The sequence below is a fragment of the Mustela lutreola genome, chromosome 5, assembly GCF_030435805.1.
Source record: "Mustela lutreola isolate mMusLut2 chromosome 5, mMusLut2.pri, whole genome shotgun sequence".
NCBI classification, from domain to species: domain Eukaryota; kingdom Metazoa; phylum Chordata; class Mammalia; order Carnivora; family Mustelidae; genus Mustela; species Mustela lutreola.
The window spans coordinates 119491961-119511003 of record NC_081294.1 but is presented as its reverse complement, the minus strand read 5'-3'; the positions used below and the strand labels follow the sequence as shown (position 1 = coordinate 119511003).

Here is a 19043-nt window from a genome sequence, read left to right as displayed (position 1 = left end):
GCAGCACAATTGTTAGAAAGCAGTAGGCCTGTAGCTATGGTTTTAATTTAATTTGAGGGGAAAAAGTTTTTGTCTAAACATCAAACATTGACAAAGGCAGATGTGGAAAATATCTTGAGGTTGTAGATGGCTGAGGATGACAGAATCAGATGGAACATTCTTGGCTATCGTTATTATTGCAGATGTCTCTTTAATGTTTGCAAAGTAATAAAAGGAAGAGAAAGGAAGACTGTGCGCCCTGAAGCCTTATTCTTTCAAGAAAATCCTCTCACCCATTATCTCTTGAAGGTGCAGCCCTGAAGAATAAATATGGATATAGTTATTCCTTTAATTTCTATTAAGAGCCATGTGTATTGAATTTCATTAATATTGATGTAATAATGCTTTCTCATTTAATTAAAAGCAAAAGCTTTTAATTATCTTTTAATCTGTCACACATAAGTCATTCTCTATTCACTGCAGGGCAAAGGCCGCTTTAGTTTTGCTCAAATTCATTAGACTGATAGGGTTGTTCCAGACCTAGGTTTTCTTACATAATTGATCATGTTATTTTGAGGAAAAGAACCACATTATTAAAACAGATTCAGATTAAACCAACCTTATTATCAAGTTTTCACATGCTAAAAGTGTCAATCTTAACAGTCATTTTTCATAGCTCTCTTTTTTTAATAGAAACATTTTTATTTATTAATTATATAAGTACTTAAGAGATCATCATTATGGCACTTTTACTGACATTATTCTTAAATTTAAGTAGTCATAGTAAACACATGTCTTAAACTTTTGTAACCTATTATTCTTTAAATCTTGCTTGATCAAATATTTACAGTTTTAGTCTGATTTTTAAAAAACGAAGATAGAGACACAAATATGACTTGGTTGTTTCATAATATTTACCATAATGCTGGCGTTCTGAATTCTATATAAGGACATTTCTTTTCCAGAAGTGCCAAGATAGCTAAATGGAGGGGGATGAGAGAGGGAAGGAGAGAGAGAAAGTTTCGGAAAGATCAGTGCACTTTGTGGCTGTCTGGAGTCTAGTAGAAAGAACATGGATGAGAAGAAGGAAACCAGGGATTCATTCTTGGTTTTGTGCTTAATGTACATGACATTTGGAAGGTAGCTTAAACATGTTGCACATTAGTGTCTGTATCTGTAAATTGAGTTTTTAAATATCTATGTCACAGAGTTTTTATTATGAATAAGCCAGAGACTTGTTAGGAGAGTGCTTTTTATATAATAAGATACTATATAGATACTGGATATTATTTATTATAGATAGAATATTAAAATGGACATGACAGTGCTTAGAATGACTTGAGAGCAAATTCCTGGAATTTGCCTAGGAGTTCTTTATAATTCTGAATCACAGATAATACCTCTGATATCTCTGTCAGTAAGAAATTTCAAAGCCAGCCTGATTTTATGCCACCCGAATTTTGCTTCTAGTTTTCTTACAATCAGCTTGTTGCTACTCAGAGAATATGAACTAATTTCAGTATTAGCTGAAAGAGACATAATTAGGAAAGTCAGCATGTAAGGAGAATGTGTGCATGTAATACAAAGTCCAAAAAGAAAGTAACTTTCTGTCCCTTTACTATTCATAATTATAGCTACCATTGTTTTCTGTCAGCACAGAAAGAATAAAGGAATAATTTCATATCATCTTTTGGGGAAATGATTCTGAGAGTATTTTTCCCCATGTTGATTTAGTTATCTTTTTGGAGAGCACTGAAATATTCTCAGATTAGTTTCCAAGGTAAAATCTTTCTTAACATGGCTCTCAAAAAGGAATTTAAATGAAAGTTAAATTCTTTAAATGTATTAAATTTTATTCCTCAGGATGACTGCTATTAGTAACCTCCAGGCACATACTGTTATTTAAAGGTCTCTATTTTGTATGTTCATTTGGAGTTCTCTAAGAATAGATGTACTCATTCAGGCATGAAGATTTTCTACCAGGAATTACTTAGGGGCATGATCTTGAATTTATTTTGTCTGAGGAATACATTTCAATCGATGTTTGTTGCACATTTCTATTTAGAATTTTTAAGCTGCAGCTCAGGTTATATTGTGAATGGATAACAATGAGGCCTGAAAACTAGACTGTGTTTGGAAAACTAACTGAAAATATAGATCATCACCTGGGTTTACAAAATTTAACAGATCATAAAACTAACCTTCTAAAATACCTGAATCGATTACATTCCAAAGGCAAAAACAAAATAGAACAAGATTTGAAGAGCATTGGTTCTAAATATACCTGAATTATTGTGAAATTGTGGGACTGTAGAAATGGTTTTTTCTTTACTCTTACAGTTAATCCCATTTCTAATGTTGTAATTTACTTTTATTAGCAAGATTTGCTGAAGAGTGAACTAAATCAAGAAGAAATGATACTGGATTTACTTTGGGACCTCTCCTGCCAGAGCAGCATTTCATTCCCATCACTGCTAAGTGGAGCATCTTTCCATTTCCTCTCTAGGACTTCTCTTCATTCTGTCGAAGATTATTCCTCTATGGATGTAATGTCTATATGGGATAATATCAGACTACAGCTCCGGCGCTTCTTAGTGAACAGATTACAAAGCCTTAATGAAATAAGCCATTCACAGCACAAGATTTGGTTGAAAACTCAGTGCATACAGCAACTCTTGTTTCTTTATCCAGAATCAGAAGTTATAGTCAAGTACCAAAGCATACAGAATAAACTGTTGGTTAAACTGCTGCAGAACTATTTTCCTTCTTACAGCAGAGAATCAAATTTAGACGACATGGTTCATGGATACCAAAGTACAATGCTTAAGTTATATTCGATGATAAAAGAGGATTTTAACACACTACATGAAATTTTAGCTCCAACCTCAACAGTGAAATTCATTAAAGAAACTTACCTGGATACTGTTACAGAAGAAATGGAAAAATTTCTTGAAAGTTTTTGTGAGCTGCAGTTTGAAGAAAGTGCTGTCCCCGTGATTAGAACAAGCAAGAGCTCCAGCAGGCATAGAGGAGCAGTGCATGCTTTGGGTTAGTGAGCTTTTAAATTTGTTTGGTTCAATTTAAGCCTTTTGATATCTTTAATTCTCTAACATTTTTCTTTTTGATGAAACTTAATTGCAAACTTGAAATCAGAAAATAAATGTTACGTAATTTTTGCAGTGCACATTTCTTCTGCATTTCTTTTTCTGTAAGTACACTAGTAGAAGAGCTTTTTTTCCCCTGTTATTTGAATTATTAAAGATGCTGAAAAACATAAGCCAAAAGTTTGCCAATAAAAGTTTTGGTGTTTTTGATTGCATGAGTTACCCAGTGAAATTGTATGTATATATGAATATATCCACCAATATTCATATATATGTAACAGAGAGGATAGTTTTTAATTAATTGTAACTTCCAAAGCTGAAACCTTATTAGGGAAAAATAATTGCTAGAAATATGTTGAAATTTGCATGAACTGAAATTGGAAGTCTAGATTTGTATTCCTTTAGTCAGCCAATTCCAATAAAGAGCTATTATGAAATGGCAGCTATATTATTAAAATTGCTGGTAGATATAACATTTTAGCTATAAATGATTTTAGAGGAACTTCTCTAGTATTATTTCTATAAGAATATACACAAAGCAAAAGTGATTTGAAAGTTTCTAATTTTATTTAAAAGATAAAGGAAAAAAGAAAGAAACTCTTGTGATATAATAAAATTTCTCCTGTCACCATTTTAATTTCCTACTAATGGAGAAAAATCAAGGTAGGAAATAATATTTTTGAAAATTATTAGTCATGCTTTTATGTAAAATCTCTGAGGCATACTTCTAAATAGGTGCATAAGCTGTATTTTTAAGTATTTGAAAATTATCACTTGGTGAATTGCTATCTTTGAATTTATGATCACTTTATAAATATTTCCATAGCTCACTATAGTTTTACATACCTTTCTTAATAAAATGCCAGAATACCAAAATACTAGGATACATGAATTTTCAAACAGCTTGTTATTTTCTTTTATATTTTTTATTTTCCTCTGGAAACTATATCACATCACAGAACAGACATGCATCAGCCAATTTTAGGTTATGGCAGAATACAAAGTTAATTTAGGAACATTACAATTTTGCTCAAAGCAAATAGATTTTCATTTTAATTGTTACATAAATTTTAAATGCATTTCATGAGTATACTTATTTTCTAATATAGTCTCTAAAAGAATTCCTGCTTACTTGTAAAGTGTTTTCAACATGAAAGTTTTATATATGCTAAATATAGTTTATAACAGAAGAAAAGATCCATATGGTTGAAAATATGTGTAAGTTGCTATGGAGTCTTTAGGGCTGATATTGAGGTGTTTTCTCATTCGTGAGAGAAAACTATGTGTGTAGGCTTTAACACCAAAATTTGAAACATTTTCTACAAGTCTAGGTGCACTGATCTTTCTCAAGCTCATTTATCTAAACGTTGGTATGAATCACTTGTTAAATGAATGCTTTCCATATGCCAGCACTGTGCCATATACATTCTTTTTCTTACTACCCTAATTTCATAAACGAAGAAAGAAGCTTAGAAACATTAACTTGCCCTGGGTCATGTTGTACAGAATCAGGATTCATATGTAGGTCATTATGTCTCCAAGACCAATGAATTTAATTATCATGGTAGTGGACCTTGTCTTAAGGCGTAGAATAAAGTGCTTTGTCACTTGCAAAAGAAATTTCAAACAGCATTTTCAGACTACCAGAAAATCAATTCAGTTCAGCTTTATTGTGCACCTACCACAGGCAAGGGAGTTAGCAGCTACCATTTTTAAGGTACTGAGCTAGACGCGGTAAGGGAAAGAAAACTAAATGAATAACTGCTGTTTTCAAGAACTGCTAAACTAATTCTTAAATGGATCCACCATACTTTCCACTAATATTTGACCCAGTGACCAAATTTTATTTACTAAGGAAATACAGTTTGAGATGAGTGAAATCACATAATAGTATTAATAGTAAATATTAATACAAGTATAATAATTTATATTCCTATTATAATGAAATCTACATTGACTTGAATGGGTTGTACATTATGTTATCTTTAGTATAGATCTGTGTTTTTATGTTCGCCAAGTCTTCCAGTATTTTGCCTGAAACCATAGAAAAGATTTTCATTAGGTAACAATAGCTAACATTAATTGCACCAAACACTGATGTGCATTATCTCACTTACTCCTTCTAACCAACCAACAAAGTAGGTGCCATTATTTGTTATCTCTGTTATACAGTGAGGAAACTAGGCAGAGCGATAATAAGTAATTTGGTCAAGGTTACAGAGTGAAGCCAGGATTCAAACTGAGATTTGTCTGACTGCAGATCCTCTACTCTATTGCTGTGCTCTACTGCCTGAAGGAACAGGATAGAAATAGCTCATTCTATTGAAAACGCTGCTCCTTGGGGCACCTGGGTGGCTCAGTGGGTTAAAGCCTCTGCCTTCCGCTCAGGTCATCATCCCAGGGTTCTGGGATCGAGCCCCACATCAGGCTCTCTGCTCAGGGGGGAGCCTGCTTCCTCCTCTCTCTCTGCCTGCCTCTCTGCCTACTTGTGATCTCTGCCTGTCAAATAAATAAATAAAATCTTTAAAAAACCAAACCCAAACAAACAGACAAAAAACACTGCTCCAGAAGTGCCTGGGTGGCTCTGTTGGTTAAGCGTCTGCCTTCGGCTCAGGTCATGATCCCAGGGTTCTGGGATCGAGCCCTGCATTGGGCTCCCTCGGTGGAGAGCCTGCTTCCGCCTCTGCCTGCTGCTCTGCCTACTTGTACTCTCTATCTTTCTGTCAAGTAAATAAATAAAATCTTAAAACAAAACAAAATACTGCTCTGAATCCTCTGTATTGTTAACTCTACTTTAGTGTAGTCATTGTTTTACTTTTCTCAAAATTATCCCACCTTCTTCTCATCTGATGACTATGTAATACCAGTTTGAAAGTGTCCTGCTTATGATTCCTGTAATCTACAGATGTATCTTTAGCAGTTCGGGTGTGTGTAGGACCTTTTTTCTTCCAGCTTTATTGAGATATAACTGACATTTAACAATGTAAATTTGAAATGTACAATGTATTGATTGGATATGCATTTTTAAATTTATTTTTAATTTTTATATATTTTTAAATTTTTTATAAACATATAATGTATTTCTATCCCCAGGAGTACAGGTCTGTGAATCACCAGGTTTACACACTTCACAGCACTCACCATAGCACATACCCTCCCCAATATCCATAACCCTACCCCCCTCTCCCAAACCCCCTCCCCCCAGCAACCCTCAGTTTTTTTTATGAGATTGAGTCACTTATGCTTTGTCTCCCTCCCAATCCCATCTTGTTTCATTCATTCTTCTCCTACCCTCTGAACCCCCCATGTTGCATCTCCACTTCCTCATATCAGGGAGATCATATGATAGTTGTCTTTCTCCGCTTGACTTATTTCGCTAAGCATGATACCCTCTAGTTCCATCAACGTTGTCGCAAATGGCAAGATTTCATTTCTTTTGATGGCTGCATTGTATTCCATTGTGTATATATACCACCTCTTCTTTATCCATTCATCTGTTGATGGACATCTAGGTTCTTTCCATAGTTTGGCTATTGTAGACATTGCTGCTATAAACATTCGGGTGCATGTGCCCCTTTGGATCACTACGTTTGTATCTTTAGGGTAAATACCTAGTAGTACAATTGCTGGGTCATAGAGTAGTTCTATTTTCAACATTTTGAGGAACCTCCAAGCTGTTTTCCAGAGTGGTTGCACCAGCTTGCATCCCCACCAAAAGTGTAGGAGGGTTCCCCTTTCTCCACATCCTTGCCAGCATCTGTCATTTCCTGACTGTTAATTTTAGCCATTCTGACTAGTGTGAGGTGATATCTCATTGTGGTTTTGATTTGTATTTCCCTGATGCCGAGTGATGTGGAGCACTTTTTCATGTGTCTGTTGGCATCTGGATGTCTTCTTTGTAGAAATGTCTGTTCATGTCTTCTGCCCATTTCTTGATTGGATTATTTGTTCTTTAGGTGTTGAGTTTTCAAAATTCTTTATAGATTTTGGACACTAGCCCTTTATCTGATATGTCATTTGCAGTATCTTCTCCCATTCTGTCAGTAGTCTTTTGGTTTTGTTAACTGTTTCCTTTGCTGTGCAAAAGCTTTTGATTTTGATGAAATCCCAATAGTTCATTTTTGTCCTTGCTTCCCTTGCCTTTGGCGATGTTCCTTAGAAGATGTTGTGCGGCTGAGGTCGAAGAGGGTGTTGCCTGTGTTCTCCTCAAGGATTTTGATGGATTCCTTTCTCACATTGAGGTCCTTCATCCATTTTGAGTCTATTTTCATGTGTGGTGTAAGGAAATGGTCCAATTTCATTTTTCTGCATGTGGCCGTCCAATTTTCCCAACACCATTTATTGAGGCGTTCTTTTTTCCATTGGACATTCTTTCCTGCTTTGTTGAAGATTAGTTGACCATAGAGTTGAGGGTCTAGTTCTGGGCTCTCTATTCTGCTCCAATGATCTATTTGTCCGTTTTTGTGCCAGTACCATGCTGTCTTGATGACAGCTTTGTGATAGAGCTTGAAGTCCGGAATTGTGATGCCACCAACTTTGGCTTTCTTTTTCAATATTCCTTTGGCTATTCGAGGTGTTTTCTGGTCCCATATAAATTTTAGGGTTATTTGTTCCATTTCTTTGAAAAAAATGGATGGTATTTTGATAGGGATTGCATTAAATGGGTAGATTGCTTTAGGTAGAATAGACATTTTCACAATATTTGTTCTTCCAATCCAGGAGCATGGAACATTTTCCCATTTCTTTGTGTCTTCCTCAATTTCTTTCATGAGTACTTTATAGTTTTCTGAGTATAGATTCTTAGCCTCTTTGGTTAGGTTTATTCCTAGATATCTTATAGTTTTGGATGCAATTGTAAATGGGATGGACTCCTTAATTTCTCTTTCTTCTGTCTTGTTGTTGGTGTAGAGAAATGCAACTGATTTCTGTGCATTGATTTTATATCCTGACACTTTACTGAATTCCTGTATAATTTCTAGCAGTTTTGGAGTGGAGTCTTTTGGGTTTTCCACATATAGTATCATATCATCTGTGAAGAGTGATAGTTTGACTTCTTCTTTGCCGATTTGGATGTCTTTAATTTCCTTTTGTTGTCTGATTGCTGAGGCTAGGACTTCTGGTACTATGTTGAATAGCAGTGGTTTTAATGGACATCCCTGCCGTGTTCCTGACCTTAGCGGAAAAGCTTCCAGTTTTTCTCCATTGAGAATGATATTTGCAGTGGGTTTTTCATAGATGGCTTTGATAATATTGAGGTATGTGCCCTCTATCCCTACACTTTGAAGAGTTCTGATCAGGAAGGGATGCTGTACTTTGTCAAATGCTTTTTCAGCATCTATTGAGAGTATCATATGGTTCTTGTTCTTTCTTTTATTAATGTATTGTATCACATTGCTTGATTTGGATATGCATATGTTTTTATAAAATCACCACCACCATAGCATTAGTTAATATCTCCATCATGTCACATAATTACCATTACTTTCCTATGGTGGGAATATTTAAGATTACTCTCTTAACAACTTCCAAGTGTATAATATACTATTGTAAGATATATTCATTTGAATCCCTAGAAATTATTAATCTAACTAGAAATCTGTAACCTTTGATTAACATCTTTCCACTTCCCCTTTTCCCCATCCTCTGGTAAACACCATAATACTTCATTTCTATGAATTAATTTTTATTTAGATTTCACATGTTTTATTGTAAAGTATTTGTCTTTTCTCGGAGTTATTTCACTTAGTAGAATACCTTCAGAGTCCCTCCATGTTGTTGAACATTGCAGGATTTCCTTTTTTATCATGATGAACAATATTCCATCATTTACATATATATATATATATATATATATATATATATATATATATATATTTGAAAATTTTTGCTTTTGTTGCTTGTGCTTCTGGTGTCATATCTAAAAAATCATTGCCAAGACCAGTGTCAGTGCTTCCTTCTCAAGGTTTTACAGTTTTACAGAACTTATATTTAAGTCTTTAATCTATTTTGAATTAATTTTTAAGAGTGTTTTAAGATAGGGTACAATTTCATTCTTCTGCATGTGATTATCCAGTGTTCCCAGCACCATTTATTTAATCCTTTCCCCAGTGAATATTCTTGGTTCTCTTGTCAAATACCAGTTGACCAGACACGTGAGAGTTCATTTCTGAGTTCTCTATTTTGTTCCTTGGTCGCTGTGTTTTGATTTTTAGGCCTGCAGTATAGCTTGAAATTGGGAAGTGTGATACCTTTAGCTTTGTTCTTTCTCAAGATTGCTTTGGCTATTTGAATTCTTTGTAGTTCCATACAAATTTGAGGATTATTTTTTTCTATTTCTGTGACAAACCATATTGAAATTTATTTTTAATTTTATTTTTTAAAATAATCTCTACACTCATTATGGGGCTTGAATTCATAAGCCTAAGATCAAGGTTTGCACACTCTACTGACTGAGCAGCCAGTTGCCCCTGCACTGAAAATTCTCATAGAGGTTGCATTGAATCTAGATGGCTCTAGGAAAAATGGAGTTTTAGCAGCTTAAATTCTTTCAATGCATGAACATCCAGTATTTTCCCATTTATTTGTATCTTCTTCAATTTTTTTATTCAAACTCTTACATTTTTCAGTATACATATATTTAACTCAATTGGTTTAATGTATTGCTCAATATTTTATTGTTTTTGGTGCTGTTGTGAGTGGGATTGTTTTATTTCTTTATCAGATATTTCATTGCTAGTATATAGAAATGCAACTGCTTTCTGTATGTTGATTTTATATCCTGAAACTACTGAGTTCATTGATTTTAATTCTAACAGTTTTTTAGTGGAATCTTTAGAATTATTTATATAAGATCATATAATTTGCAAAGACAATTTCACTCTTTTTTTTTTTCCTCATTTGAATCCCTTTTATTTATTTATTTTTTTTCTTGTCTGATTGTCCTGGCTAGGACTTCTAGTATTATGTTGATAAGAGTGGTTAGAATGGGCATCTTTTTGTCCTATTGATCTTAGAGGAAAATGTTTCAGCCTTTTACCTTTGAGTTTGTGGGCTGTGGGCTTGTTATAAATGGTCTTTACTGTGTTGAGGTATGTTCCCTCTACACCAAATTCACTGCAAGTTTTTAATCATGAAAGGATATTGTATTCTGTCAAATGCCTTTTCTGTATCTCCGGAAGTGATCATATGATTTTTATCTTTTATTAATGTGGTGTATCATGTTGGTTGCGTATATTAAAACATCCTGGCATCCTAGATATAAATCCCACTTGGTCATGGTGTATGATCCTTTTAATATGGTGTTAAATTCAGTTTGCTAATAGTCTGTTTAGAATTTTTACATCTATATTCATTGGGAATACTGGCCTGTAATTTTATTTTCATGTAGTGTCCTTATCTGGCTTTAGTATCTGTGTAATGTTTGGCCTTGTTAGCTATGTTTGAGAGTGCTGCTTCTCTTCAGTTTTTAATCAGCTAATTAATGAACTGATGTGCTATCTGTTTCTGCATATACTACTACATACTTGATGAGCTAAGGCTATTTGGATCCACTGAATCCTTAACCGCCTTTGATTTTTCTAGGTAGATTGAGGATTGGTTGTTTTTTCCCCAGAATGATCTATAAACTATTTATGTGTACATATAAATCAATGTATGTTTATATCTGTATTTGTAATATGAATATATAGAGATAACAGTACTTGAGTATCAAAAATAATTACAACTTTTTATTATGTATGTTTTACATATATGATTTCATTTAATCTTTGAACCTTATTCATATTTTAAATGTGAGAAAACTGAGACTATAAAGGTAACTATTTTCCAAGGCCTCACATAATTATTTTCTAAAAGTCCACAGAAAGAGAATTTTGTTGTTTGCAGTTATTTGGTATATTATTTTGATATGTTGCTAAATTCCATGGCAAAAACTGCACTATGGCAACTAGCATAAAAATAATTTACCAGGCACTTTCTTATTTTCTTTTTTATTTTAACATTCCTGTGTTCTACACTCAAATTTTTTGCCTTTCTTTTTTAATTAACAGTGATTCATAACTGACTCATGAGTTGCATGTGCTTATTAACTTAGAAAATGATGAGGCACTTTTTATGCTATTTTATTTGATTTTACCAGCTGGCCTTTCTGGTGGTTTAGTGTTCACCTGAGCACCTCAGAGTAAATTCTGCCTGCAACCATGCAGCTGGGTATTGATTCAAGTTCTCTGGTACATGCATTTAAAATATGGTAACAATCTCTCCAGCCATCTTCCAAAGACAAAGTACCAGGCAGACACTTAATTTATGTTATATAAGTTCATCCCTTGACTTGAATTCCACTTCTTGACATTGTATGGTAACCCTTTTTCTCCTTGATATTCCTCTGATTTTGTAATTTTAATTTCTTTGAGATCATTTGCTACTTTAGTATTATAATACATTTAGAAGTATATAGCTTTGCGTCCCTGCATGCCTCAGCCTTAAGTGTCTGCCTTCTGTTCAGGTCATGATCCCGGGATCCTGGGATCAAGCTCTGCCTCGGACTCCCTGCTCAGCAGGGAATTTGCTTCTCCGTCTGCTGCTCCCCACTTGCCCTCTCTCTCTCTCTGTCAAATAAATAAATAAAATTTTTAAAAAGTTTTAAAATATACAGCTTGTATGTTTTGCAATTTGAAGAATATGATGAAATCATGTTAATATATATATTATTGAATCTTTGTGATTTGATGATCTGTCTAGAAAAGAACCATATTATTTATTTAGATATTCTTTTATAGTGTTTCAAAAATGACATAAGAACCAAGATTTCCTCAATAATTCTTATTTTGTTCATCTGTGTTCTCATAGATTCTCTTATAATTTTTGGAGAAAATTATCAATTATTTTATAACAATTTATGCTATAATAGTGTTGTTTCACCTAATTTATAAGGCTTTAAATTTTCATTTAAAGTCAAGCAACTGGGCGCCTGGGTGGCTCAGTGGGTTAAAGCCTCTGCCTTCAGCTAAGGCATGATCTCAGGGTCCTGGGATCGAGCCCCCACATCGGGCTCTCTGCTCAGCGGGGAGCCTGCTTTCCCCTGCCCCCGCCTGCCTCTCTGTCTACTTGTGATCTCTCTCTCTGTGTCAAATAAATAAATAAAATCTTTAAAAAAATAAATAAAGTCAAGCAACTTTCATAAAGCTAGAAATCCACCTTTTAGCATTTTTATTATGACCTGATAGGTCATTATCTGGGATGTCAGATCCATATTTACTCATGTATGGGTGTCATCCATGTTTCAAAATTGTCCCCTCCTTATATTGAAACATTTTTTATATCTACATTTGGAGTGGTTAATTGATCAAATTACTTTTAGTTTTTAAAATTGTATTTTCTTTATATTTAAGGAAAGTTATTGCCATTTTTCTCCATGTTTGAAAAAAGAGAGGATTTGTTTATGTGTAGTAAATTTCAGGCATATCAATCCTCTGTATTTTATTATGCAATGATACATTAGGAGATTTTATTAATAGGAGAAATTTCCCAGTCCCTGTGTTTCTTACTCTGAATTTTCTCAAGGTTATTGTTAGCTAGAAAAGCAAAGACATAAGAGAATACAACACATGCCTTTGAATATTTGGAAGGTGTCTAAAGATCTATAGTGGGTGCAAGGTTGAAACTAAGTGGCATCTAAGGCCACTTCGCATTCACAGTCCCTTGCTATTTTGTTTAAGGAAGGTAGAGAGAGTGGGAAAAACAGAATCCTTCAAGGGAAGAAAAGATCCTTCAGGGTAAAGAAGACCTTGAAACCAAATAAAGGTAGAAATTCTCGACTAAGGAGGCTCAGATCACAGTTGGAAAGTAGGCCAATGTTAATTCACCCCAGTTTCTCTCATGCTCCTCCACTAGCTCTGATTAGTTGAATGATGAAGATCACTCAGGAAAGATGAAGTATCTTGAGGTCAGCATGCAAAATGTGTACAAAAAGAAGCTTTTGTATGAGTATTGTTAGAGAAGATTCCAAGCCTTCTGGAAGGACACCGCATCTTTTCACCCTGTCATGTGCTCCTGAGGCAGAAATGAAGAGCTTTGTTAAATCTCTAATGACAATTATGCCTTCTAACTCCACACTAGTAGAAGCTGAAATTTCAAATAATACAAAACAGTAACAGGCAAAAAGAATTCAAAAGAGAAAGTAATAGGTTTATTCAGTTATTACAAGTTCCTCTAAAATAACAATAGTCTCAGGTTTCATAGCATCGTTGAATTCTAGAAAATGGTATTGTTGCTCAATTTTTTTTCCCCACTGCTTTATCATGAATACCATTTTTTAATGAAATACTGGTGCATTCCTTATTTACAATGAACTTGGCTCTCAGAAGGTGAAAAATGTACTTACTGGGATTCAAGGGTGGTGGTCCTACATCTTCCTCCCCCTTGTTTTGTGGCCTTAGGTAAGTTATTTAACCTTTTCAAATTGTTGCAATAGATAAAATTAAAGGGTTATATTAGGTGGTGTCTAAACTCTCCATTTTCTCTGACTGTGTGTCATGGAAATTATTCCACACCCAGATTTTATACCTATAGTTTGTCGCTGGAAGCTGCCACATTTATTTCCCTACTGACAGTACAGATGTGTTAACTGGCTAAGGATATGATTTTGTTTGCCACAAAAGCAGATACAAAAACTTGTTTTAGATATTTATCTATGTGATTTTTCTTCCTCAAGTGAAACGTGAGAATAACAATACAAAAACTGCCCACCTCCTATGTTTGTATTTTTTTGTCTGGACGGAATGGTGAAGAGGGCAGTAGGTAGTTTAAGCAAAAAGAAGTAGAGTTCTCTTCTTCCAGCTAACATCTGAAGCTATTCCTAGTAATTATTTTGGGGGTTTCCCCTTTGATTCCACAATCAAGTGTTTTTATTTGTTTTATTTTTAGTTTCTTTTATTGCTTTATTTATTTCAGGGGCATTTTTAGTCAGATAATTGAAAATTAAGATCACAGACAAGAACTGGAAATGCAATTATTATTCTGTACTGTCGATTAAAAAAAAAATCTCTATGCCTTTTTTCTGGCATGTATTTAAAGCAGACAAGACAGGGATTTAATAATGACTTGCGTGTGTGTGTGGTGGTAGGGGGGGTGTTCCTGAGGAAGAACCAGCTCATTTCTGCAAAGCTGCAGACAGTAGGCATGGACAATACTTTTTTTCTAAAAACCTCTCTGTTTCCATACAAAGCCTTATATAAGTACAAAATGAAAGCCTCAGAATTAAGCCTGGAAGGCATAGAAGAGTGATCTTGTCCTAAAAATCTGTGGGTAAAAATTTGATGAGCCATACTATAATGAAACTATTACACATGTTAAACTTTCGTAAATAATTTCAGTATTTTTTTTCCCACATGTAAAGAATGTCAAAAGTGATGATTTGGGTTTTGGCATCACTCATCCTAAAGCCTTTGCTGCAGCCAATTCTGTTACATGGCATATTCAGTGCCTTTTTGAGGCTTCTAGAATATGCTAGGGCAGCCATGCCATCAGCTGAGAAAAGGGGGCTTGGGGCTTGTCTTCCCCTTTTCTGAGCCAGGAGGGCATTCTCTCTCCATTGAACCTAATTTCTTTCTGTACTGTTGATCTTTCCCTAGTAGAAGTATACAAGGTGATCCATCAGGGCGAGGATAAAAACTAGAACTATTTCATTTTAATTTCATCCTTTATGTATGAGCCAGAACAGTACAAATTCTTCAAGCAACTTAAGATTGTGTTTTGTGTGTTTAAAAGTCATTTTCAGCCATGCTAATTCTTGAATTTTTGTATGGCACATATCACTTAGGATCTATTTTGTGGGAAATACTTGAATAAAGTAGATACTTGGCAAAGGATGCTACTCAGAACGTGAATTCAACATTAGTTTTCATAAGCATTTCCCTATTGATCATTTTCACTCTTCCTTGTTATCCTATGTTATGTTTACAAATACATAAAGTCTGTTAGAAGCTTAAGTTATAAGTTCTAGTTTATCACATACTGTGCTAAGGACTTTATATACTGATATGCCATTTATATAATTTATAAAATTTATAAAAATTTATAAAACAAAATTATACTCTCAAAAATTAGTTATTATTCCTATTTTATAGATAAAGAAATGGAGTTTGGACAAGTTGAGTAGCTTGCCAAAAGTCCCACTGTAGGAACTACTTGAACTGGTATTCAAGTCCATTTCTGAATCATGACTAAACTCATTCTCTTTTAACTACTTTTAACTCTTTTAACTAATTTTTGTCTTTTGCTAAATGGATTCCTTTATAAGATAACGAATCCTTCTATGTGTAATTTGAAGAGTAATTCCCTTTTAGCCATAATTCTGATTTCTGTTCTGAACTTTCTGGATTTGCAACACATGTATTTATTTCTCTACATGTAAAATTAAACAAACTTGAGTTTTGGAAGGAACAAAGTAGTAGAGCACAAATCTGTATCACTAGGTTTTCTCTATGGGAAAGATTTGGAAAGAAAAAAGTTACCCAAGACTTTACATAATAACACATGAAAAGGAAAGTTATACTGATTTTTTACTTAATATATTTTTTTAAATGTGTCTAGAAGGAGACTCTCATTTTATTCATAGAGATGCAATTAAGCTGCTTACATTTAAGCTTTTTGTCAAAGTTAAGCTAAACATGGAAACAGTTATTAGCAGGTTTGAGATCCTTTTTAGACTAATTAATAACAATACCATTAGTTAGCATTATGTTTGCAATAGGCTTCCTCGGGTTTTTTTGTTTGTTTTTTGTTTTTGTTATCTTTGCTGCATCACTACTCTGAAATTAGTGCAATATTTTCAGTTCTTGTGTTTTGGGTGAAAATCAAGTCATTTTGGCTGGTTAGCAAATCAATTCTAAGAACTAAGATTAGAAGAGTCTTCTCATTGTATCTCAATGCCTTGTAAGAAAATAAATGAAAAGCTCAGTACCAGGATGTTTCTTCCCTGAGGAACTGATGGTGTTTTTATTTCCAGTTCTTCCTACGGAAGGTTGTATCATCTGTGAAAATTATTTGATGAAGAACTGAGAAAAATGACTGGATGTGTAGGTATATGAGTGAAGCGTAGTTACGTGCTTATGCATGCGCATCTTTATTTACCTTAAACATGTTTTCTGCTGCATGGAATCAGTTTTTCTGACCCATTATTCATCATTAAATGTTCTAAGACCTCCGAGTCTTTGTTCTAAAGAGAGTAGGGCAACAAAGATGGAAAGTATATTCGGTAAGAGAGAATGTGGGTAGATTTAGTTTTAGTAATTTTGCTTTCATACAGCAACAATTAGCAACTACAAAATAGCACTTCCCTCCCTCCATGGAACACCTGTGTGTTTTTCAAAGAATGGAAAGAATATTTCACTTGCTACATCCTCTAATTATGACATTCAAATACTAAGGATGAGAGATGAAATGACTTACTGGTTTCTCATGAACAGTCATAAGCCAGTTTGAGATTTATATGCCTTACGAACCATTTAGTAACATTTTAAAAACTAAAAGAAAAAAACCCAAAGATTAAAACATTGAGATTTTAACACTCATTTTTGTACTTGGAAAAAGAAAATTTCTAACTAAAAATATAAGTAACATGTTTAGAACAAGGAGAAAATAATTGAAAAAAAAATCATGGCAAAGTTTAAAACAAAGTTATTCTAAAGTAAACAAATTTATTTTGCAACTATTTTATATTGAGCAAAGATATAAAAGTGATATACATGAGGTTGTGGCAAACCAGAAATTCATATTCTATAAAAAGTGAGTTGCTAACTCACTTTGCAATCTTCCTAAAACTTTTGTAACTTATGTTTACCCTGCAAAAATTATTTGTTATTCTCTGTCTTGCTTTATGAACATAATAGTAAATGTGAATGCTTAGTTGTGTTGTTTTATATGAAAACATTTGTGGAATTTTACATTTATAGGTCATAAATCCCTAAATTTTGTTTAAAAATAGTCCATTTTCCAGTGCACTATTATAATGTTGAATTTTGTCTAATTAACATATTTCTTTCTCAGGTTCTCAGAAAATGTAACAGGTAACTTCTGGTTATGAGTATCCAACACATTATTTTTCATAAATGTTCAGTAAGTAAAGTTTAATAAGTGTAAAAACATTGGTATGATTCCTTTAAGATGTAATCATTTTAACAACTGAAATGTTTAATAGTTATTCTTTTTTCATAAAAATCACTTGGAAAATGTTCATTATGGTACAACATTTTCATTTTCAGTATTTATATATGTATGTATGAAAATCTTGACCATCAGTGTTGCATCTGTGAAGTCAGGTGTTTGGTATAAAATTATCTTCTGCCTCAAAGCAGTCATTATTTAACATCTCCACCTATTTTTTTGAACTCAGGAGAAATCTGTCTTTTACACTTGGAACTTTTAAAATTCTTTGTCTGAATTAGCATTTTCCGAGTATGGGCAGATCTCTGTGTAGGGATTTATACAGGAGAAACTGCTAGTAGCTTTGAGTGTTAGACCAATTAATCTCCCATTGTGAAAATGAACAATCAATCCTTAGCTTTTGGTAAAATGTTTAAAGTCCTAATGGATTTCCAGTCAGAAATTCTTTTGCCTCCATCATGCTTAAAATTGAATTTCTGTTTCTTTGTTTATGCATATATTTTTAATTTTCTTCTACTGTTACCAAAGCATTCATAAAAACTTTGATGGTTGGGTATCTAAATGGAGATCTAAAATTATTCATGTAAGGAAATGAAAAGTTATTTAAAATGAATGACAGCATATTGCCTCAGAAGCAAAATCTCAAAAGCAAAATCAGTGTTTGTTTTTGTAATTCCTTTCAACCTCGAGTAAAAACCTATGTCTGTTATTTAGAAAAGTGTAGTTTACCCTATTACTAGTTTAATCTCTTCCATAATAGAACAACAGTAGGAAGTACCAAGTTAACAGATAAGTACTAATGAGAGATAATAATCTTGGCCTTTGTGTGTGTGGTATTTTTTTTAAAGGTAAGAAGATAGGTTGGTTGTTTGGTTGTTTGGTTGTTTGATTCATTTTAAATATTTTATTTTTTGGAGTAATCTCTACACCCAATGTGGAGCTCAAATTTACAACCCCAATTAAGCACTGTATGCTCAACTGACTGAACTAGTCAGGTGCCCCAATACTCTTTGCCTTTGTAATTATCATGCCAGTGAAATATAAAAGACTAAATATTTTGAAGTTTTGATTTTCTAGACCTCTATAACATAATCATATTGAATTGATTTTAGAATAGCTGGCATCATTATTATTTGTCCTCCAAGGTAGAAATTAAGTTTATAATTAATATTTTTAAAGATTTTATTTATTTAATTGACAGAGATCACAAGTAGGCAGAGAGGCAGACAGACAGAGAGAGAGGGATAAGCAGGCTCCCTGCTGAGCAGGGAGCCCGATGCAGGGCTCGATCCCAGGACCTGGGATCATGACCTGAGCTGAAGGCAGAGGCTTTAACCCATGGAGCCACCCAGTCACCCAGAAATTAAGTTTAAAACTCAGTGTTAGCATTTCCATTAGCAGAAGGCACACAGTATTAGTTCTTGTAGTAATTACTGGAGTGGATACCCAGGTTTGCAAAATAGTCTGTCCCAAAAAGAGAAATTACTTCTACATTTTATAATGATAATTGTCAGAAAAAGTTATATTGTAAAATTGTTTTATAGTGCCTTTATCTTTTTTCCAAACTGTACAGAAATTACTTATGATCATCATTATTGATGTTTTTGTAGCATAATAAAACAGTGATCCTTCAGGTATTTGAAAAAAAAAATTTTTTTTCAAGATTGATTGATTTATTTGAGAGAGGGAGAGAGTACACTTGAATAGTGGGGAGAGATGGGGCAGAGGGAGAGTGAGAGGGAGAAGCCGACTAATACCTGAGCAAGGAGCCTGATGCAGGGCTCTATCCCGGGACCC

General features: G+C 33.8%; 1 protein-coding gene across 4 annotated transcripts in view; it reads left to right on the top strand.

Annotated features, from left to right (window-relative positions):
* Positions 1–19043, top strand: part of KIAA0825 (KIAA0825 ortholog) — a 410058-nt gene that overhangs the window by 68258 nt on the left and 322757 nt on the right. For all 4 annotated transcript variants that reach the window (XM_059175470.1, XM_059175467.1, XM_059175469.1 and 1 more), the window contains one exon: positions 2358–3027. In XM_059175470.1, coding sequence (XP_059031453.1) covers positions 2394–3027 — 634 coding nt within the window. In that variant the 5' untranslated portion in view covers positions 2358–2393. The remainder of the gene's footprint in view (positions 1–2357; positions 3028–19043) is intronic.